Source organism: Euprymna scolopes, chromosome 21 (assembly GCF_053919585.1).
Source record: "Euprymna scolopes isolate OS-2025 chromosome 21, ASM5391958v1, whole genome shotgun sequence".
In the NCBI taxonomy this organism is placed as follows: Eukaryota; Metazoa; Mollusca; class Cephalopoda; order Sepiida; family Sepiolidae; genus Euprymna; species Euprymna scolopes.
Window position 1 is genome coordinate 58774027 of NC_136502.1, and position 23509 is coordinate 58797535.

General features: G+C 32.0%; 2 protein-coding genes across 3 annotated transcripts in view; one reads left to right on the forward strand and one right to left on the reverse strand.

The window, feature by feature from the left end:
* The window catches only part of LOC145242398 (RPA-interacting protein A-like), a 94383-nt gene that overhangs the window by 52861 nt on the left and 18013 nt on the right, over positions 1–23509 (reverse strand). The window lies entirely within an intron of this gene.
* Positions 13980–14665, forward strand: LOC145242396 (DPH4 homolog). Its single transcript, XM_080105423.1, has one exon. It carries the CDS (start codon positions 14104–14106, stop codon positions 14659–14661), a length of 558 nt encoding a protein of 185 aa, XP_079961549.1. The 5' UTR covers positions 13980–14103; the 3' UTR covers positions 14662–14665.

Here is a 23509-nt window from a genome sequence, read left to right on the forward strand (position 1 = left end):
GTTAGTAATCCTTCCTAATTTTTATTCCAACTGAATGGATCAGAGGGAATTGCGAATTGTATTTTTCTGATGACTGAATTTATGTATTCATGACCTGAAACATTCATCTCTCTGTTGCAGATATTAATGGTGTGAGATTCTTAGAAAGCAATCCCTGTCATGGACGTGTGTCAGAAATAGAGACGCGTCATTGAATTTCTGGCAAAAGTGCATGGTGATGACTATGTAGAAAAATAAATTCTAGAGCAAAATAGATCGCTTGTTTTACCACTTCCGTTTTCATAGCTCTTTAACTTTTGGAGTTGAAAAAATTAGGAGGCTCTACTTTTGGAAGAACCCTTGTATAATCACCATTTTTTTAAACAAGACTCAAGCTCATAATTTTCCAGTTAAATGACAAAGAACCATGTTTTTTTTCTATAAATAGTAAATACAAAAGCAAAAACGAAAAATTATTTATCATATTTTGAGGTTTAAAATCTTTCAAGCAAAAAGTTTACTTTATTTTCAAAAATAAATGCTTCCCAATTGTTTAATATCAAAATAAAGACTGACAAAAATAATGAATTCTTTGAGAAGACAAATAAAAATGGAGAGTTTGTAATGAATGAGAAAGTTTTGTTTGTAAGAATTTGAGTACACAGGTTTATTTCGGCTGGCACTGTGTGAGTGTATAGGAACTTATCTCAGTATATGTTTATTTTAACAACAAGGATGTGAAAGGAAAACAAAATTCTTTTATAACCATTAAACATTAAAGATATTTATTATTTGAATTATTCAGACAACTGTTCTCATCTTGGACGTTATTTGCACAATGTTTCATCAACCTTCTCCAGGTGTATTTTCTGAGACCCAGTAATCTTCCTTTTGAGATCGAGATCTATTTGGAATTTCAAACGGAACTCTTTATTTAATTCACAGGGGTAGTATGTTCTAGTTCCATAAGCCATGACTGCAAGTGTATTCTTCATATCGCCTGCGTTGAGAATTGAGAATTCAACCTCCAGTAAAGTGTCACTTACAACTGAATTTCACTTTATTTGTTACATTACAGGTTCTTGCAGACAATTCTAGTATGAATTTTGGGAACCTTTAACCTATTTTTGTTTTTTTAGACATACAATCTTATTACTTATCACTATAAATTACTACTTATAAATATATATCTATAATATAAAGCTGAATGTCTGTGTGTATGTGTGTGTGTTTCTGGTCACGAATAGGTTCCTATATGGTTGACTATTTTAAAAGAATGATTACACACACACACACACACACACACACACACACACACACACACACACACACACACACACATATATATATTGTTACAAATATATGAAAAAATATATAATTTGAAACAATAATTACTTTTAATATTATAAAAAAAAAAAAAAGGTCGAGAGAGAAAATTCTGTTTTATCGCGCTTTATATTGTCGTCTGCTCTAAGTGAATTTGTAAACATCCGGAAAAAGAAAAAGAGAGAGAGTGAGAATATACGAAAATACAGTGAGGGGACGCCTATAAACTGTACAGAAAGAGAGAGGGGGAGAGAGAAGATATGAAACTAGAGAGAGGGAAAGCTGCAGGCATCCGCCTCGTGTGTTATTGAGCGAGTGATGCGAGAGAGATGCAGGTACATACAGTGAGAGAGGAGGCGCCAAAGAGAGAGAGAAAGGTATACCATTAAAGAGAGGGAAAGGAGCGGCGCAGGGTGGCGAGACAGTGACGATATAGCAGCCGAGGAGGAGGGTCAGGAAGCGACATTGTTGACGATGGTGACGGCGTTTGTGGTGCTGACGACGGCAAAGAAATGAACGATATATTTTGACGACAGAGAAAACGGAAAAAGGCGATAATGAGGAATGACGATGTATCCAATGGACGAAGGAATGAAATTGTTTCAAAAGAAAGGAATGCGACAGAAATATTTAAAACCCGGCGCTGAGTGAGTCGATTGTTTATTTTTCTCTCTCTATATCTCTCTCTCTCATATGAAAGCAACTACAAAAACAAAAACACAAAAAGGATATCCTTCCATTTTGGAGTTAAAAGCAGACGACAGGGTGTGAACTGTTTATTTCTTTTGCGCGGAAATTCTCTCTCGAATCTATTTCAAGTTTGTTTGTTCATCCAGTTACACATTCTCTTTTACTTTCGTTACAATATATTTTTATATATGTAAATAAAATTGTGTTAATTTTTCCATTGGCCTCGGTATTGTTACTTGGATGTGTTTTTCCTGTCTTATGTTTATAAATGTCTTTCGAGAAAATGGATATATCCCTCCCATACCTAAAAACCCGGGAAAACTAATTTCTTTTAAATAATTTTTTTTTTATATTTTGTGTTACGACTTTTACCCCTAGACATTCCGGGTCGTAACAATATATATATATATATATATATATATATATATATATATATATATATATATATATATATATATATATATATATATATATACTAGCAAAAGTACTGGGTTCAAAAGCAGCCTACAGAAAATGGACTCTGATTTATGAAAGTATGATAGGTTATGAAAAGGAAGGGTTGTAAAGAGATGGCTTCGAATTTGGGGATATCAAAAACAAAGCAAAATATGATGAAAGTAAAAATAAAATAGATAAACCCCATAATTTATTATACCATACCTGTTCATACTGAAACACTTATCACAATATTCTGTGGATCTATATTAAAAAACCTTGTTAAACTTTGTGACATATTTCCATTCTATGGAGGTCAGGCGCGAACGAACACCCCATAATTTTATTATACCATATTTCTTCAAACTGAAACATAATTATAAAAGTATACTTACGCAGATAGATATAAAAAGTCTTTATTAAAGTTTGTGCCTATTTCCATTCTATGGAGGCCAGGCACGAACGCAGACCCCACAATTTTATTATACCATCCCTATTTAAGTTAAAACATACTTATTAAAGTATTCTTATGTACATCTATATCAAAAACACTTGTAAATGTTTTTTTTAATTTTTAAATTTTTTATTTCCATACTTTGTGGACCAGGCGCGAACGCAGACCCCACAATTTTAATGAACCACCGTTCTGCCAGATCAAACATACCCATTCTTGTGTCTCGATACATCTTCTATCATTATATGTAATCAGTTTTTTAAAATAGTCAACCATATAGGAGCCTATTTGTGACCACACACACACACACACACACACACACACACACACAGACATTCAGCTTTATATTATATATATATATATATATATATATATATATATATATATAAATTAAAATATTAAAACAAGTTTTTCAAGTTTACAGATTGAAAAATTCTGAAAACTTAAAGCAAGTACATATATTAACACTAATATTTATAGGACAATCCTAACCAAATAAAAAGGCTCAATATAGATAAAGCATTGATATATAAAATTCAATTTAAACTCCATAAATTAGAATTTATAACAATTTATTATTCAACAAGGAATATAAGTTGAAAATTAAAAATTTTCCTTATTCCATTGTTGTAAATTCAAATTACAGAGTTTAAATTGAATTTCTTATACATACATACATACATATATATATATATATATATATATATATATATATATATATATATATATATATATATATATATAGTAATGATTTTGGGAGAGACAAAGAATAAATAAAAGAAAAAACAAAAAGAAATGTTAACGTGAATGGCAACAAGTTTAGAAAAGAAAAAAAAAATAAGAGAGAAAATAACAATAATATATATTCAATAGCGAACGTTTAGTTAAAAATGAAGACATGAAAAGTAGTCTCATTCTCACATTTAAAAGCAACTTTATTAGGTATCTTTATTAGTAAGAATGTAGGAGAGAAATGGGTTAGTGCTGAAAGTGTTCTTGTGTGGAAACGTAGATTAAATATTAGACAACCTTATTGAAGGAGAACAGTGTTCATGCATTTGTATCTACAGTAGTCATGGAGACATAGATTAGACGAGCCGGTTTAATAAGAAAGAAAAAGAAAAGTGTTCAGTGGATACATGTGTTGGAGATAGCCATGTTGGCTTGTATGTACTTAGGCTAATCCGGGGCCAAAGGGCCTGGGCAAGGTCCACTGTCAACAAGAGCCAGAAAGAAAAGAGAGGGAGTTTGTTACCAGTTTCACATTTTGTACATTCGATCACGTGACTGAAAGCTGGCCTTCAATTGGATAAGCCAGGAAGAAAATCGATTTTAAAATCCCGAGCTGTGAGAATTAGCTCCTGCATGTGCTTGTTGCAATTTCGACTACTACAAACCCCCTCCTCCTCCATATTAAGCATAAAGTCAGATTTACCCCCCCCCACTCAACATTGCCAGCAGCGAGATTCCCACCACTTCCCTTCACTACCTTTCCCCTCTCTTTCATTCACCCCTTTCTCCTTCTGTGAAGCATCACATGCAAGGGAAAACACAGCAGTCATTGGCATAAGAGCGCTGATTGACAAAGCAATAATTTTCGCCCTCTTGTCTCATTGTGACTTCAATCCAAAACAAATGCATTTTTTGATTCCTCTCGCTTAGATATTTTCTTCCTCACTCATTTATATATAACCAAAACATACACATCATCAAAATTACACTCCAAAGGAGATAACTTCTAACAACATTTCACACAGTCCAAGAGAGGTAACTTTTAACAGCTCACTTAACTCCAACACTCAAATTTTGTGCTCACAAATGCTTTTGTAGTACATCAGCTGTCATGTCCTTGCTCTAACTACTCCAGTTGAATAGCTTTGCTTCCACTTACTCTCGGATGTAGTGATACTTAATGTCAACATGTTTATATGTAAAACGAATTTATTTTGTGCAGATTAGATTATGTTATTTAACTTATGGGAGAAGCCTATGAAGACAGTTTTGAATACGGCAAAAGTAAATCAGTCAGAGAAATTTGCAAATCAAATGAAAAAGTAATTTAAAGAAGCATTTTCAGAAGGATGTAGGTGTTGTGAGAAAACTGAAGTTACATTTGAATTGAAAGACAAAGTTAAACCAGTTTTCAAAACACAAAGAAAGGTAATATTTTTGTCATTAGAACTTATTGAAAATGAATTGCAGAGACGGGAACAGATTGGAGTGATTGAAAAAGTTGATTATTCTAAATGGGTAACTCCAACAGTGTGTGTTAAAAAAATAATAAGTTGAGAGTAGTGCTGATTTTTCAGCTGGTTTAAATGATTAAATAAAAGACTATGATTACCCACTTTCTACTCCAGAAGATATATTTTCCAAATTAAATGGAGGAAGAATTTCATAAAAATTGATCTGTCAGAGGCATATTTGTAAGTGAAGGGTGCAAAACAATGCACATAATCATTCAGTAATGATTAATACGCACAAAGTATTATACAAATTAAAAAAATTACCTTTTAGTTTGAACATAGCATCAAGTTTGTTCTTACAAATACTGGATACAATATCAGCTGGGTTGGATTTTGCTGTGGCATATTTGGATGATATTCTCATCAGAAATAAAAATCTGAAGTGACATAACCATGTTTGGAAGAATTCAGAAGAATACAAGAATACGGGTTTTGGGTTTCATTAGAGAAACGTAATTTTTGCTTGGATAAACTAACATATCTAGGATAAATAATACTTAAAGATAAAACAAAACTCAATCCTAACAGATGTAAAGCAATAAAGAATATGTCTGTACCATACAATAAAATGAAGCACAAGTATTTCTTAGATTATAAACTGTTATACTCTATACATTCTGGAATTATATGACTTGAGGGTGTCATTGACTAAATTATTACAGAGGAATGCCAAAATTCATTTGAAAAAGAAAGTACTAGTTCATTATGACGCACACAAAGTAATTGTTGCAGACAACATAAACAAAAACAGAATTGGTGCAGTACTTTGGCATACGTTAAGTGATGGATCAACTAAACCAATTGTGCATTTTTCAAGAGCGTTAATTTCGATGGAAAAAATTTTTAGTCAAATTGAAAAAGAAAGTATTTTTATAATTTTCGTGGTTAAGAAGTTTCATAGGTATATTTATGATAGATTGTTTATTTTGCATCAAAGAAAGGATTACTGACTTATACTGCAAACAGACTATTAAAATGAAATATCATTTTATTGGATTATGATTTCAAAATAGTATATTTGCTATCTAAAAAAATTGCGCATCCTGATGGGTTATCAAGATTGATACCAAAGGACTCAGAATGGAAGACACAGTGATTGTTGCACTTAAAGAAGAAAAGGAAATAACAGAAATACTCATGAATATCATTAATGAATTCCGGTTACACTCGAAGATATTAAGAAAACAGTGAGTACAGGTAAGTACATAGTAAAAATGAAAAAACAAGTTTGACATCATGAACACAAGAAAAAAAGGAGTGAGGGTGTCTCCATTTTTTATTCGTGATGATGCATTTCTGTATTAATAGTATTTAGTAGTAATGAGTAGGCATTCCATACGTCCTTCAGAAAATGATTTTAAAAGATTTTCACTTAAGTCATCCTAGAATGTTTAAGATGAAAGCATTGATGCAAAGTTATCCATATTGGCACAAGATGGACCAGGATATTGAGAATATTGAAATGTTGCAAAGATTGTCGATTTCAGTCATAGCATCACCAGTTAAAACTCAACCCTAACCCTAAAACTAATGTTCCATGGACACAACTACATTGATTATGAAGGTCCATTGATATGATATTACTTTCTAGTAATAATAGATAGCTGCTCAAAGTGACCAGAAATTTATAAGCATACCTACACCTTACAGCAGCAAAATAAAAGCTTTAAATGAAGTATTCAGTAGATTCGGTGCACTAGTGATAATAATGGGGCAATATTCAATGGAAAAGAATTTGGACAATATTGTAAGTCATTGGCAAGTGAACATGTGACCACTCCGACTTATAATCCAAGTTAAGACTGAAAGGTTCATTGATACTTGTAAGAGAACTTTGAGAAAAAACTTTCAAATGGATACTGACGATAAACGTATTCAGAAATTTCTGACTGTTTTAGGATAACACAAAATAGCGATATGGTTGAAAAATCATCACCAGCAGAGATGACGTTTGGATGTAAGGTGCATAATAAGTTATTGCTGAAAAAGAACAAATGAAAAATTTGTAAGTTATAAGGTGAGCGATAAAATTTTCTATCAAAACTGTCGCACTGGTAAAATGGGAAGATGGTATAGTTACTCAAAGGATCAGGAAAATGATTTGTATGATAAAAGGACAGAAATTTATATGTAAAAGGCGTATAAATCAATTATAAATATTAATATTGATTAATATATTGAAACAGTGAAAAGAAACGAAATTCCAATCAAAGTGCTGTACGACACATTTAAATTGAACCTCTGCAAAATAGTAGGCATGCCTAGAATTGCAAAGGATAAGAACTCGTGATTTCTGGAAAATCTATAATAGTGTAGTGAATAAAGGGCAATCAGTAATTCCCCCACTGAGCAACAATCAGAAGGTTACATGCACATCAATGGAGAAGGCAGAACTGCTTGCCTGGCGATTCACCTCCAACTCCACCTTAGAGTCAACAAACTCCCTCTCAAATTTCCCTATACAGATTGAAGCCACATTAGATGATGTAAAAATCATCCCTTCTCATGTCCGTAATATCATAAAAAACTTAGACACCTCAAAGGCGTGTGGGCCTGATTTCATCCCTGCATTACTAATTAAAAAATGTTCAGCTGAGCTAGCCCCCATACTTTCCAAGCTCTACAATAAATGTCTTGCTGAATCTTGCTTCCCTAATAGTTGGAAGATGACCTCTGTGGTACCAGTGTACAAGAATTCTGGTGAAAGAACAGACCCTCTCAATTATCGCCCCATTAGCCTTCTCCCACTCTTTGCTAAAATCTTTGAGACCTTAATTAATCAAGCACTAGTTCACCACCTCGCAAAAGCAAATCTTCTCTCTGACAAACAGTATGGATTCAGGCAATGTCGTTCTACTGCAGATATTTTAACAGTCATCTCTGAACACATTCATCATGTACTGGATAAGGCGGGCGAAGCCAGGGCTGTAGCCCTTGATATATCCAAAGCCTTTGACAAAGTCTGGCATGAAGGGCTGATAATGAAAATTAAATCGTACGGTATGATAATGAAAATTAAATCATACGGTATGATAATGAAAATCGTACGGTATGATAATGAAAATTAAATCGTACGGTATGATAATGAAAATTAAATCGTACGGTATGATAATGAAAATTAAATCGTACGGTATGATAATGAGAATTAAATCGTACGGTATGATAATGAAAATTAAATTGTACGGTCCAAGATGGGTATATTTGCTGATGATACAACGCTCTAATATGCATGAGGGAAGAACAGATGTAGATAAATCTAAAACAATGGCAGAATTGTTAGAAAATGGCCTCCAGACCATAGTGGAATGCGGCCGCAAATAGATGGTAACATTTAATGCTAGTAAAACTAAGACACTCTCCTTTAACAATTACAAGATGCCTCTCCAACCCTCTATATCTACCTGAGAATTCTATCTTCAAACTCCTCGGCCTAACATTTGCGGGCAATATGAACTGGAACAAATACATAGAGGACATTGCAAAGGCTGCAGCAAAGAAGGTAGGTTCTTTCTATTGAGCTAGAGAGTATCCTGTACCTTTACAAGGCCACCATTCGCCCATGCATGGAGTATTGTTGCCACATCTGGGCTGGTGCACCTACCACTAGTCTCTCCCTCTTAGATAAAGTCCAAAAAAGAGTTGTCTATCTAATCTGTCCCACTTTATCAACTAAGCTCCAGCCTCTGTCTCTTCACTGCAATGTTGCATCACTGTGCCTGTTTTAGAAATATTTTAATGGAATGTGTTCTGATGAACTCGTTTCACTTGTACTCCCTCGATGTACATATCCCCGACAAACCTGTTAAGCAATAAGATCTTACCCCTTCACTGTTGTTGTCCCTAAATGCCAGAAAGCTTTCTATTCTAATAGTTTTTTCCCCTCAAACAACTAGACTTTGGAATTCCCTTCCTGCTGCCTGCTTCTCTGGCTGTACTGATATGCAGAAGTTTAAATGTAATATAAACAAATATCTTGTTAATCTTTCCTACATGGCCCCAAATAGTAGCCCTTTACGTCCAAGTGGCGATATGCTTTGTAAGGGGTGAACATAAGTAAAAAAAAAAAAAAAGAAGGGAAGAACCTGTCACATCTGGCGTTGAGATATCACCCATTATAAATACGACTCCACACAGCCAACTACAGGTTGAGCTTACTATGAAAAGAGAACATGTATACATATGAATGTTTTTATGCTTGACTCTTGTAGCGTTTATTGTGCGAACCCTTGCTATTTGTACCTTTATCACAATAAACCTTTTTGGTTGATTCCTTGTGTGTTTCTCTCAGTCTTTAACACTTGGGACTACCAACTCATTTGTACTTTCACAGTACAACAGTATGTGAAAATGTATATAAACAGATAAGATCATTCATAGAGATGCTTGCATATTGTCTGTATGAGTCTGTATAAACTTGTGTGTATCTGTGTTTGTTAAGGTATGTGTGTATGTAGTTGCTGCTTTTAGTACTTTTTGTTGCATTTGTTGCGGCCTTTGGCCTCAAAGGCCCAGACTAAATTTGTGATGTATGCAGGTGAGTTAGTGTGAAAGGAAAACACTAAAAAAAGGAAAGAAAGCTGTATGTTTAAATTTTTATATTACACATAAAACTTAGAAGTGAATATTCTCACATTTGTGATTGATTAAAAGTTACTGCTGATTGGAGATGTTGTTCAATCGAGAGGCGATACTTCAAAACAACATTCGCTCCTGCAGCTGCTTCTCATAAACCTCATTCTCCACTTACTATTTTTATTTTTTGTTGTTTTATTTTTTTTTTCTTACTAAACATGGTTTAAAAAATATATCTGTTTAAAAGTAATGCCAAAAAATTTTACTCCAAATAATTGGGATGACAGAAATAGAAATAGGATTTCATCTCAACTATAATTAATTGTGAGGGTATCAGATAAAAACCAGTGATCACCTGGATCTAAGTAAATAAAAATTCTCTACTTCAAGAGGTGAGACGCAAAGTCAGATATGGTTTTGAAAGTTAGTACACTAGGAATACTTCACTCTAGCCTACAAAAATACCTGAGCATCTTTGTTGGCATTCTCTAGTAGGAACGCCTCAGGTGGCCAAGAAGATATCCTCGACTGATGATAGTGAGCTCAATAAAGATTAGCTATCAAAGATTTTTCCATGTATAGATAAGCGAGCACACAGACAGTTAGTAAAAAATAATAATAAATAAGATTTAACCTTAACCCAGTTAAACATAAATATAAAAATCTCTAAAAAATTTTCAGGTAAAAATAGGCAATTCTACACTTTTCTATATAAAGATAAGCGACCCCAAAATTTTCAAAATAAAGATAGACGATCCCAGAATTTCCAGATAAAAATAAGGGGCTCTAAAATTTTAAAGATAAGGATAAGCACTCTAGAATTTTTCAGACAAAGATAAACAACACCAGAATTTTTCAGATAAGATACTTATCTTATCTGAAAAATTCTGTTGTTGTTTATCCTTGCCTGAAAAATTCTAGAGTGCTTATCCTCATCAGGAAATTTTTTCAGATAAAGATAAGCGACTCCAGAATTTGCCAAATAAAGATAAGTGACCCTAGCATTTTTCAGATAAAAGTTAAGCAACTCCAGAATTTACCAGATAAAGATAAATGACCCAAGGATTTTTCAGATAAAGATCAGTGATTCCAGAATTTGCCAGATAAAGATAAGTAACCACAGAATTTTCCAGTTAAAAATAAGTGACTCCAGAATTTGCCAGATCAAAATAAGTGACTTTGCCAGATAAAGATCAGTGATTCCAGAATTTGCCAGATAAAGATAAGTGACCACAGAATTTTCCAGTTAAAAATAAGTGGCTCCAGAATTTGCCAGATAAAATAAGTGACTTTGCCAGATAAAGATATGGGATTTCAGAATTTGCCAGATGAAGATAAGTGTCTCCAGAAATTGCCAAATAAAGATAAGTAACTCCATAATTTTCCAGATAAAGATAAGTGACTCCAGAATTTGCCAAATAAAGATAAACGACTCCAGGATTTTTCAGATAAAAATAAGTTACCCCAGAATTTTTGTTAGATAAAGATAAGCAGCTGCAAAATTTTCTAAATAAACATTTTTCAGATAAAGATGAGCAATCTTAAACTTTTCTAGATCATGATAAACAGCTCAGAGCTTTCCCAGATAAAGATAAGTGATGCCAGAATATTCTAGATAAACAAAAGCGACCCCAGAATTTTCCAGATAAAGATAAGTGACTCCAAAATTTTCTAGTTAAAGATAAACAGCTCCAGAATTTTCCATATAAAGGTAAGCAACCACAGAATTTTCCATATAAAGACAAGCAACCCAAGAATTCTTCAGATAAAGATAAGTGACCAAACGATTTTCCAGATTAAGTTAAGCAGACCAAAATTTTTCAGATAAAGATAAGCAACTTCAAAATTTTCAAAGTAAAGATGAGCGATTCTAGACTTTCCAGATCAATATAAACAGCTCCAGACTTTCCCAGATAAAGATAAGCAACCCCAGAATTTTCCAGGTAAAGATAAGTGACTCCAGAATTTTTCAAATAAAGATAAGCGACTGCAGAATTTTTCAGATAAATATAAGCGGACATAGAAATTTCCCAGAATTTTCCTAATTTTCTAGATAAAGTTAAAAGACCACAAATTTTTTAGATAACAATAAGTGACCCCAGAATTTTTCAGATATTTTTCAGATATTCCAGATAATCGACCTCGGAATTTTCATGATGAAGATGAGTGGTTCTATACATTTTCAGATAAAACTAAACAGCCCGAGAATTTTCCTGATAAAGGCAAGCAGCTCCAAACTGATGGGGATCACTGATCTTTAACTTATCCGTTTTAGACACATTTTTCTTATAAAAATCGAAATTTATTTAAACATTTAAGAAGGAACATTTTCTTTAACTCGAGAGTTGACTGAATTATTATTATTATTATTATTATTAGTTTTATCAAAAAGTTCTGTAAATATATAAAAAGGACGCACTGAGAAAGACACCCATTTATTTAAATATATCTTATTTAAATATGTTCGTTTTATTACTTACATTAAAAAGTTTTGTATAAATAGAAAAAAGTTTGTTTTTTTTAATCCATAAAAGTTTTGTAAATATTTAATATTAAAGAAAATGTTTTGTAAATATATATTTTTTCTTTTAAATCTTTAAAAGTTTTGTAAATATATTTAAAAACAAAATCTTGCTCGTGAACATTCAACCATGTCTGCTATTTGACATGTTTACAAACAACCAACGGCAATGTAAAGGTCAAACAACCGGTGTCACTTGAAATGTTCGCCAATCTTTGCCTTCTGCTACAGGGTATCTAATCTTTACTTAATCCATTTTTTTTAAATGATTACTCGATTTATTCTTTAACTTGTTGTAACAATAAATTAAATTAACCCTTTCTAAGTAAAAGTAAAAATGCATTTTAAGTGTGGAAAAAAGTCAATTAAAATCACTGATAACAATGAGAATTTATTCATTAAAAAAATAAGTTAAAACAATTATTTATTAATTGTTTTGTTATTATTAAATAGAATACTTGGATGGACTAGGTGGGATGACAATTCTGCCTGGTTATGTCCTGTGTTTTTTTTTTTTTTTACAAATGTTGCTCATCTGTACATGTCCAAATTAATTGTTAGCAGAAATAATTCTAATTTTTTTTAAATTATTTTTTCTTAGCAATCTTGGATATCACTTTTTTCGATTTTTATTTTTTTTATTTTCAAGACTATAGACTATATTTTCCAATATTAAAAAAAATATATTCATATAATATAATATATGACTCTTGATAATAAAAACTGCAAAAGAAAAATCGATTTGATTATTTAAAATGACAGGGGTTGAAATCAAAATTTGCGCTTTTTTTTCAAAAATATACGGAAGCCTGTAAGGACAAGCATTTGTAGATACATGTATCAACAGAACAGGCTAAAATTAATTTTATCGTCTGTCTAGTTCGTTATTAAAAATCTGTTTGCTTTACAAAAGGTAAGTCTTATATAATTTTTTATACATTTTTATTGTTCATTTTTTATTTATTGTATATTTTATTTATTCAGAAATTTCTGATAAATTTATCGTTTAATGTATGAATTTTGAATTCTTTGCAAGCTTTTTTCTTATATCTTCAAATCATTAGCACGGAGTAGTTGTTTTATGTAATATATGAGTAATTACTTTTTTGTGAACTTATGCACTTATTTTACCGTTCTAAAATAATAACGATAGTAAAATAACGTTATTTGCAAATAAATTTTATAGTGCTAATGCTCTTCCATAGAAACTACAATAAACACACGAACTGATGATGTGTTTTTTGCTTAGTTTGATGACGTAGTACACAACATTTTGGAGATACCTAAATATTATTTAAAGCTTTTTAAAAATAATGATTTTTTAGAATTCGTTTTTTTTGTTGTTGTAATTCAAATAATTATGTTACCGAGAAAAAAAAATCAAAAAATTGTTCATTTTATTTTTTTAAACATAATATTAATGATTTTATGTCGAATTTTATTTACAACTTTGAATTAAGTGAAAAAATGATGATATATATACCTACATTTATTTTTTTTCAGTTTTCGTAACATGAAATATGGGTGTGGTGGGGGAGGGGGGATAGAACACCTAAAAAAAATCCTCTAATATATTTAACAAAAACTACTTTTAATATGTAAGTTTATTTAATAATGAATAAATATCGAAAATTTCAGGTAAATATGACAATTATTTGATTTTTGCTAGATTTTTAAAACATAGGTGACAAACATTTTAAAGCTGAAAAGTTCAAAATGACTTTATTCAGATATAACAAATCTTTGTAGATATTTAAATTCTCCACATTCAAGGCCGGACCAGATATTTCTGCCAATATGTAGAAGATAACTCTTCTGTAGAGTTATCTTCCCCCAGATTCTGTTTACCGGTGTTAAGCATTTTTAAACGTGAATTCCATATGGAAGATCTTTATGCAATTCTACAATGCGATCATAATGCTTCATACGATGATCTCAAGAGGTCTTACCAGGCTCTCGCCCTCAAGTACCACCCGGACAAAAACGTTGACGGTGATCTGCCCAGGAAGGACGACAAACGAGAAGTTGACGACACCGGAAATACAACGTGTTGTTCGACCGGAGATTCAATTATAAAAACAGAATCTAATAACAACAATAATGCCGATTTGTTTATACGAGTGAACAAAGCATGGAAAATCCTTGCGGATTCTTCTCTTCGTCAGCATTTTGACCTTCGATGGAGAGAGAGGGGTCTTACCCAAGAGTGGCCTGTTCAAGACGATGTAGAATTTACAGATTTTGACTTGGAATCTTCTTCTCCGACAGAGCCTTCCTCGGCAAATTCTTCGACTGATTGCTCTTATTCTTACCCATGTCGATGTGGGGGCTTTTATGTATTAGAACCCGCCGATGTGACACTCTCTGTTGACGTTGTCTGCTGTGATACTTGCTCGCTTTCTATTAGAGTTATTTATCATAATAATAACATTACATAACTCATTTGTTGTTTTGTCATCATTTTGTGATAATCACATCGTAATTTTATCAAAAAGAAATATACACACGTAATTTTATTAAAAAAAAAAATACAATAGCTCAAAAATTGTATACTTAAAAATAGTTATTGGCGTTAAAATTCATTGTAAATGATAAAATCGTATGCCCTAAACAGGTTTTCTAATAAGACCGCTTATGTCAACAAAACCTCCAATTCAGGGGAGATAACCAGCATAAACATAAAAATATATTTTCCAAAGTATAATTTAGGACCCTAAATTAATTAACGTACACAAAACAAAAGTAAACAACCTGCTACAATGAAGCGATGTAAATTAATCAACAACAAGAATTAAATAAACTTATTTATTAACAAAATAAAGAATCATATTGCATACTTCTTTCTTTTCCGCCAAAGAAACTCCATTAGGTGAATTTTCGGATGTGTCTTTTGGCATGAGACCAAAAAACCTTCATTTAAAAATAATACATTTGTTTTTCGTTATTTTAGTTAATCATTGAAAAAAACTAATTAACACACCCAACAAGTGTTTACAAATGAAGTAAACTTGTTTACTTCGCAATCATTTTTTACATTTAACATTCTTTCATTGTTCCACAGATTATTTTAGCTTCCCAAACCTTGGAAAATATGTTTATTTGGTGCTAGTGCAGAGAGTGATCCGCGCTATTTTTTAAATCGTATTTCCAAGTTTAATTAAATGATATGTTTTTTTTAATCAATTGTAAGGTTGAAGTATAGAATAGGTACAAAACATCCTCCCCTCCCCATGTTAAGAATTGCTTTTTAAATAATGTTATTATTTACGTCCGGATCACTCTCTGCACGAGTACCGTTTATTTTTGCTATGTTTATGCTGGTTAAGCATAAGCGCCTAATCAAATTTTACTCTGCAGTTTAAGGAAACTAAAATATGGAGGAAAGAAATGGGACATCTCTCTCTCTCTCTCGCAGATTCCAGCTGAAGGTAAGTCGTACAGTCACATAATGCACACACACATTGGTGCTTTCTTCTTTGCTTATTACATTCAACTCTACCCCTCCCCCTTGTCTTCAGATCACACATGTGGCATTATGGACGTAGTTATTTGTTGTGAGCACTCTACAAAGGGGGGATTGGCTGAAGTACTTCATCAACATTGGAGCTCTCAGAAGGGAGGTGGGTCGGAACTATTGGCATTAGCATTAAGGGCTCACAGTCATACCATCAGGCTGGACTTCTTCATCTTCATTGGATCTCTCAGAAGGGGTGCTGGAACTATCGGCATCAGCGTTGGGGTTCACATTTGTATCATTATGGGGAATAGGTCGGATCTACAGGTCATCGTTGCATGATTCACCATTATCGCTACTTGCCAACTGGTTCATATTTAGGGCAGGCTGGATATCCTTCACATGGCGTGGGGTACCATTGACTAGCATAAACTGCTCACTGATGATGATTATTATATAAATAACTTATCTGTTATGGGTTTCCATATTTTTGGTGTTAAAAAGCTGCAAAAATCTATAGGTACAAGTGAAAGCTGGTGGTGCATCAGTTATTGGGAGGCTTCATCCAGACAGTTTTACCAGACAGTGTCCCCTAACTCATATGGCCGTCGGGTTCCCTGTTGTCAATATCCTTAATGCGCACTCAATAGCAATGGATCGTATTCGTGGGTGTGCTTGCAGCAGTCACGGCATCCCTTGGTGTTGCATTATGCCTAGAGACCACCTTTGTGATTGTGCATTGTTTTCTTGCCACGATCAGCAGACAACCCTAATGCACATGGAAACTGAAAATAATCACTGATTACCTCCCTTTATGTTCTTTAGAGAACATAGCCTCGTCTGTCACTTATCGGTAAAAAAAATGAAAAATGGAAAATTTATTTTTCATCAATTAAAAAATAAAAAGATCAATTTTTGTGATTTATTTTTGAATCTACAATCTTCATTATGTGGCAATATAAAAGTTCCTCATTTTTGTTTATTGATATAAGTGTTAATCTGAATAAGCATCAAAAACGTGTATCCGTGATAAAAATAGTTTTATGCTGTTTTTTTTTTTTATTTTCTAATATTACAAGGAACAATTTGGAGTTAAATTTATTTAGTATTACGCATGCAATCTAAAGAAAAACACATTTGAAATGTGTAAATATGGAAAAATAATCAATAGTTTTACAAAATGGTGTCTTACTAAGCGAGAAAATGATTTTTTTTTTTACAAAATGATGTCTATATTTACACATTTTTAACATTTTTCTTCTGATTATATGCGTAATGCTAAATAGATTTTAACTCGAACTGGTTCTTCATTTAATAATATTAAAACAAAATATTTTTTATTGCCTTTACACAATCTTTTTAGTACATATGCAGTTTATGGACCGTAATAATATTCTTAATGTGGGGAGAGGGACGTTTAATTATTCTGTACTTTCACCTAATAATCTTATTCCAATTAAATGGGCTGGTAAACAGCAAATAAAATAAAATAAACGAAAGAATTCGTCATTGTCTTTCCTCCTCACAACTTTCTCAACTTCCAGCGCGCGTCTCTCCCTCACCTCTGCCAACAGGCGTTTTATTAAAAAACTGACTGCATTTCATTTGCATATGTGTGAAGTGAGCGGTGTGATCTTATGCGATTCCACAAGACTACACCTTATAAAGCCACGGTCGCCATATTTAATCTCTCTCTCTCTCAGATCCCAGCTGAAGGTAAGTCGTATAACCACATAATGCACACACACGTGGTCGCTTTCTTCTTTGCTTATTACATTCAACTCTACACTTATGAATAAGAAATTGAATTTAATTTGAAAATCCTATATAAAAAATAACAGTCCGTAAACTGCATAAGTACCTTTTTTTTCTTTTTTTTTTAATCGAATTCCATTTAGGCATATGATCTCAAAATTTACTGTAGTGTATTACGTATAAAACAAGGCAAACACTTAGTAAATCAGCTGACACTGGCATCTATTTAAGATTAATGCTAGAAAATATAAAAGTTGAAACAATAGAGACCTCCAAATCTTTGTGCAAAATCATCAAATTTTTGTATAAATTCAGCGACGTTATCATTTTGTGTGTAAATTTGATAGTCAAAAGTGCTAAAAATGAATAATGAAAGTAACGTCCTTTTGCTTTTGTTTTGTTAGATATTGATATTTGCATAAATATTATATTAATTAAAAATACAATTTTATTATTTTAAAATATGTATCTATTTATCTGTTGGGCTAATATTTTTCTTATACAATAAATATGTGATTACAAAACGGCTAATGTATTAATAAGTTATATATTATGATTATTATATAAATAACTTATCTGTTATGGATTTCCATATTTTTGGTGTTAAAAAGCTGTAAAAATGTATAGGCACCAGTGTCAAATAAATCATATTTTTACAATAATATATTTTTAATTAGTGCTGATTTCGATATTTAAAAAAAATTGTTTATAAAATTGTAAAATCTTACTTACACTTTTATGTTGTTTAAAACTGATTGCAATTTTCGAATGTAAATCATTTAAATCATGTAAAAATTAATTATTTTCAAGAACTTTTTTTCTTCGGAATTCAACTGATTATATATACTAAGAAATAATGTTATTTTTTACAAAGCACAATAATATTGAATTCATTTCTATTTTCTATTTACAAATTCAAAAGAATATGTTGTTTATACATAAAATAAATATTTTAACAATTTTTTTTTTAACATTTCAGTTTTATTAAATGTTAAAATTTTGCTCAATTTTGTTTAGATTTCGTAAAATGAAATAAAGAGGACAGGTGAACATTTACAAAAAATTATTTCCCCTTATATATTTTATGAAAACTGCATTTTAAATGTAAGTTAAGTTTAAAACGAATAAGCATAAAAAATTTCATGAAAATCTGACCATTAGTTGATTTTTGCTAGATTTATTAACCACGGGTATGTCAGCATCTTCAAAATGGTGAACACACAGGAAGTGCAAGTTTAGAATTATACATAGCAATAAACAAAATTTGAAAAAGAAAGGCATTATCATGTATTTATCATGGAATGGAGATTGGTATATTCCCAAAATCACAAAAATTGATTAAGTAGTTTTTTGTTTTTTTTTTTAGTTTAAGAAATTCAAATTTTACACTTTTTAGTTACAGCCATTTGTTTCTGGAATAAGGGGAGGTATTCAAAATGTGTCCCTTTTTTCTTCAACTTTTGTTTTAAACTTATAATAACTGATCCTTCTAAAAAAATGTCTTATTTTGTATATTTTCTGAAAAAATGTTATCTATTTAAAAAAAAAAATCATGTTATGCTAACAAATTATTTTGCTTTAATTTTATAAATTGAAGTTGTTTTTTTTTTTAAACAAAAAAAAATTAAAGGTCGTCTGCCCTTAAAAAAAAACAAAAATTAGTGGTTGGTTGTCTGCCCTTGTCAAGCCTTGCTTTCATTCTAATATGGCCGCTAATGTTTTTCCTTTATCGAAAACTATTAAAATTTGATTTTCTTGTTTAAAAAAAAAAAACCCTACTTCATCAAATTACGTGATTTTTTTTTGTAATATTTCGTCTTCATTCCATGACTGGTACATACATCATACAGACTTTTCTGTATTTTCTTTACTTTTAATTGTCACCATATTCTAAACTTGCACCCATTGTTTTTGTATGCCGGAAAAAATTTTCGGCGTTGTCTGTTAAATGGTATAAGGGTTATAATGATAATATTAACTAATATTAAAGTTACATCATATATAGTTTATTTATTCATTTTAAACATGATTTTCTTCGGATTCATGCATAATACAGGGTGTTGCAATAAATTTGTCGCCCTAAAGAACAACATTGCAGCTTTATTTTAAAACTTTTAATAAAAAAATCAATTCCGGTAACTTGATCATGTAGTAGAGCTGACATCTATTCAATGTAGCCGCCTTTAGCCTCAATCACCATCTCCTTCCAGGTCTGTCACTGGCAGCATGCTTTTTCCACAAGGAACGGCGGGAGCTTGGCAAATACTTGGCAGATGGTGGCGATCAGGCTGTCTTTGGTGTTGTGGGAGGTCATGTTGAAGATGTTCTCAACATTTGACCAAATGAAGTAGTCCAGCAGATTCAGGTCAGAGAATGAGGGGACCAGTGAAAGAAGAGGACAAAGTCATCGCACTCCTTCCAAAGCCAAGAGAATATGGGTTTCTTTACAGCGACCTGATTGCACCAGGGGACCACCACACTCTTTAGCACATCCAGGTACACTTTGATGTTGACTTTCAAGTCGACTTGACATAATGTGGCCCTCATCTGAAAACACATTAAAGATTGCAATTGTGTCCAGAAACTTTGTTTTCATCACCCTGGGCATGTCCCTGTTATTTGTGACAATCCAGCAATGCAATTTGAGGATGCTGACAATGGTCCTGATGTCATAACTTGGATTGGTAGAGAGCATGAGTTGTACAGTGGCACATCTCCGATCTCGCTCATTGAACATTATCACTTACGGGCATGATAGAAGACTCCTATCGGTCTTGGGATTTGTACACAACTGGTAAGCTAGTAGATGGTTTGTAACAAAAAAAGAAAACTTTTTTATCAAACAGAAATGGAATCATGTCTTTTCAAGGGTGACAATTTTGTTCCACCCTGTATTAAATAGTTTTTACTCAAAATGGTTCATCATGTCATAATCTTAAAAAGCAAAAAAAAAAAAAAAAACGCACAAAAATATTTTATCAGGTGTATCACAACTAGTAATACTATTTACACTGGAGAGAGAGAAATAGTGAGTAAAAGAGACTAATTTTAGATTTTGTCTTTTTTTCTTTATCTGGCTTTACAAACTCAGTTTTTCTTGATTCAAACAATTCAACCCGAGCTCAATGAGTGACCGAATGGGTCAATTTTTCTTTTTTTTTCTAGTTGCTATATAAAAATCCCAACTCCTAAGGTAACTTGTTGACACTCCATGCCTTTAAAATGTAGAGTTTGGAGATTAAAAAAAAAAAATGGTTAATATTAATTTTAGGGAACTGTAAAAAATTCAGTTTAGCACAATTAAAAAAAATGTTATTGCATAAAAATATTAAATGAAATGTTTTGTTTTTGTAATAAAAAATATATTTAATAGCAATATCCACCATTTAAAAAAGCACTGTAATATTGGAATTCCAAATTTAATGCTTAAAAGACTAGACAAGTGCAGAACTTTTTTTAATAAATTTTTTTTCCCATATCTCTTTTCAATGTCAACATAAGCACATTGACACACCGGTTCCTTTTAGATCACTGAAGTTAAGTGACATTGAGTCTGGTCAGTCTAATACCAGATGCTATATGTGTTCTGAAGCCTAGAGAGATGATTCAACATAGTTTCTATTTTACACATTCTTCCAAACAGTTCAGAGATGTCTATTCTATGTTGCTTGATACATTATTGATTATGAAGAATTTATTTTTCTATGCATGGAAATAAAATCATTAATTTTACAAGTGTGAAAATTTATAGAATAAGTATCTAACTCTTTGAAAATTTGTAATTTTATTTTTCTGCAAACTTATTTCTTCAGATTCAAGGGGCAAGCATTTCGCCTAGCAAATTAGCAAAGCTGATATTTAGTATTAGATACTTAAACGCAATATTAATTAACTTTTTAAAACCAATATTTAAATCTGTCTTTTTGCAGGACATATTCATTAAATGTTTTCCTCAAATAAATTTCATCTTACCAATCCCATAATTTTTATTGCTAATATTGACCTTGACATTGAATTCATCAAATGCAAACTGGCTATTCATAAGTTCCAAGATCAGCAAGTATCTATGGCGTTTCATCTCCAAGGAAGAAATAGAAAAGTTATCTTTCTATTATCACATATTCTCCATCATTTACATTCTAAAGAGTGCACACACATTTTTCAGTAATATCTCAATCTAATTTTTTACTAGCAGAACCTGTTAACTGCCGTTTCCCAGTGAAAGCTTACCTCCCCACTCCACCCCGCACCTAGTAAAAAAGTAAACTACAGTTGTCGTTGGTGGCCACTGACGTCCCTAAACAATTGCGGACACTGACGGCCGTGGCTAAAATGAAATAATCTGGCTTTCACTGATAATAAGTGTTGGTTTTGGGGCGATAACATGCAGGTACTGTTTGAATTTAAAAACAAAGCAATTAAGGGAATGCGTAAATCAGTATAAAGTAATAAAATTATGAAAAATGGTCCATTAGAATAATAATGGAAAGTATAAAAAAAATCCTCGACTGGTCTCTGGGCCTTGATAAGTGGTGATGCCTATGTAAAAAAAAAAGTTTTAAAAGTTGGGAATTCTCACTGTATATGAACTGTTTAAAGTGATCAAAATCAGTGGTAGCTGTTTCTGTTTGTTGTTCAAGTCTTCCTCTCCTTTTCAACTCTTCCACCAATTGTATTAAATTAAATTGCAGTTTTATGTCGTCTATTTTTAACATGTAAAAAAAATAATTATGACGTTTTTCACTTCACTTCTTTGAGTATTGTCATGTTAAGAACAGTGTTTGGAATAGCCATCCCAAACTCCTCTATGTTAAGAATGGCTTTCAGAATAGACACCCTCAACATATCAATGTAAAGAACAGCTTTCTGAGTAGACAATCCCCTTGGGGAGAGGGATGAATCCCCCAAATTTAACTGTGATAATCATTGTCAGCATACTCACCTGCAAATGCTAAAAAAACAAATTGATGGAATGGCAGTGTTAGGAGAGAAGTAGATTTGTTTATTGCACGTGCTTACAAACCTGGCAGCCAGTGAATTACAGTACATAATACAGGTTTTTATATCTCTATAAGTACTTTTCTCCGCAAAATTTGAATGAGATTTTCTCAATCAGCATAGTCGAAAACCTCTAAAAGTTGTCATTCTAAAGAAAATTGTGGAGGTTAATGTACAAATTTACCCCTCCCCCCACACCAAAAGTTAGCGCGTGTGCAATCTCGAGAAGAAAATTAAATAAAATAATTCATAGAATTCAAAATTGGTGAAAACACAAGTATATAACAAATAATTGTTTTCCTATGCAATGAAATTTACATTAAAACTGTAGCATAAGTAATCGATGTAAAAAAATCGGTAATTGTGCATAAAACCAGATCCTAACTTTCAAACATGCCAGTCGGTTCATCAATTGAGGTATGGAAGCACAAAATGGATACAATTCTTCCGCCATTCTTCAAAACATTTATTAACAGTTTGTAATGGATAAACATAAAAGTACATTAAGAAACATATAAATAAATACTATACTAATAATTGATTAAGAAATAAATTCTAAACAAAGAGTACAATCATTTCCATCAATGAGAAATGCACATGTTGTCAAGGTAGAAAATGAGAATATATGCGATAACACAGAATATGTAAATTGCACTAACATTAAAGTTTCTCTGGTGTCGACATAATATGTTGTTTGCTTCTTTGACCTAACCCTAATACTAACCCTAACATTTCTCAAGCCATGTATCAGCAAGTGGATGCTAGTCTTGCATACAGTTAGATTAACCAGGCCATGAGGGAAGATGTCTTTTTTCGTTGGTTCCAGAAGACTCTCTGTCTGACCTGAAAATTCCAAAGAGTCTAGAAGTTGTTATTTAAAGCTTCAGTTGAAATTAATACTTTTCAGAAACTGGTTGGTCATCGTATGACCAAATCATCTTGTAGGGGTTGCTCTCCACAAGTATAAAGAAATGATAATGTTTATGACTGCTACACAATAAACTTTCAATGCATACTATGTATGAATAAATGGCTTGGAAAAAAGTGATTTGGAGATGAAACTGATTCTATAAAAATAC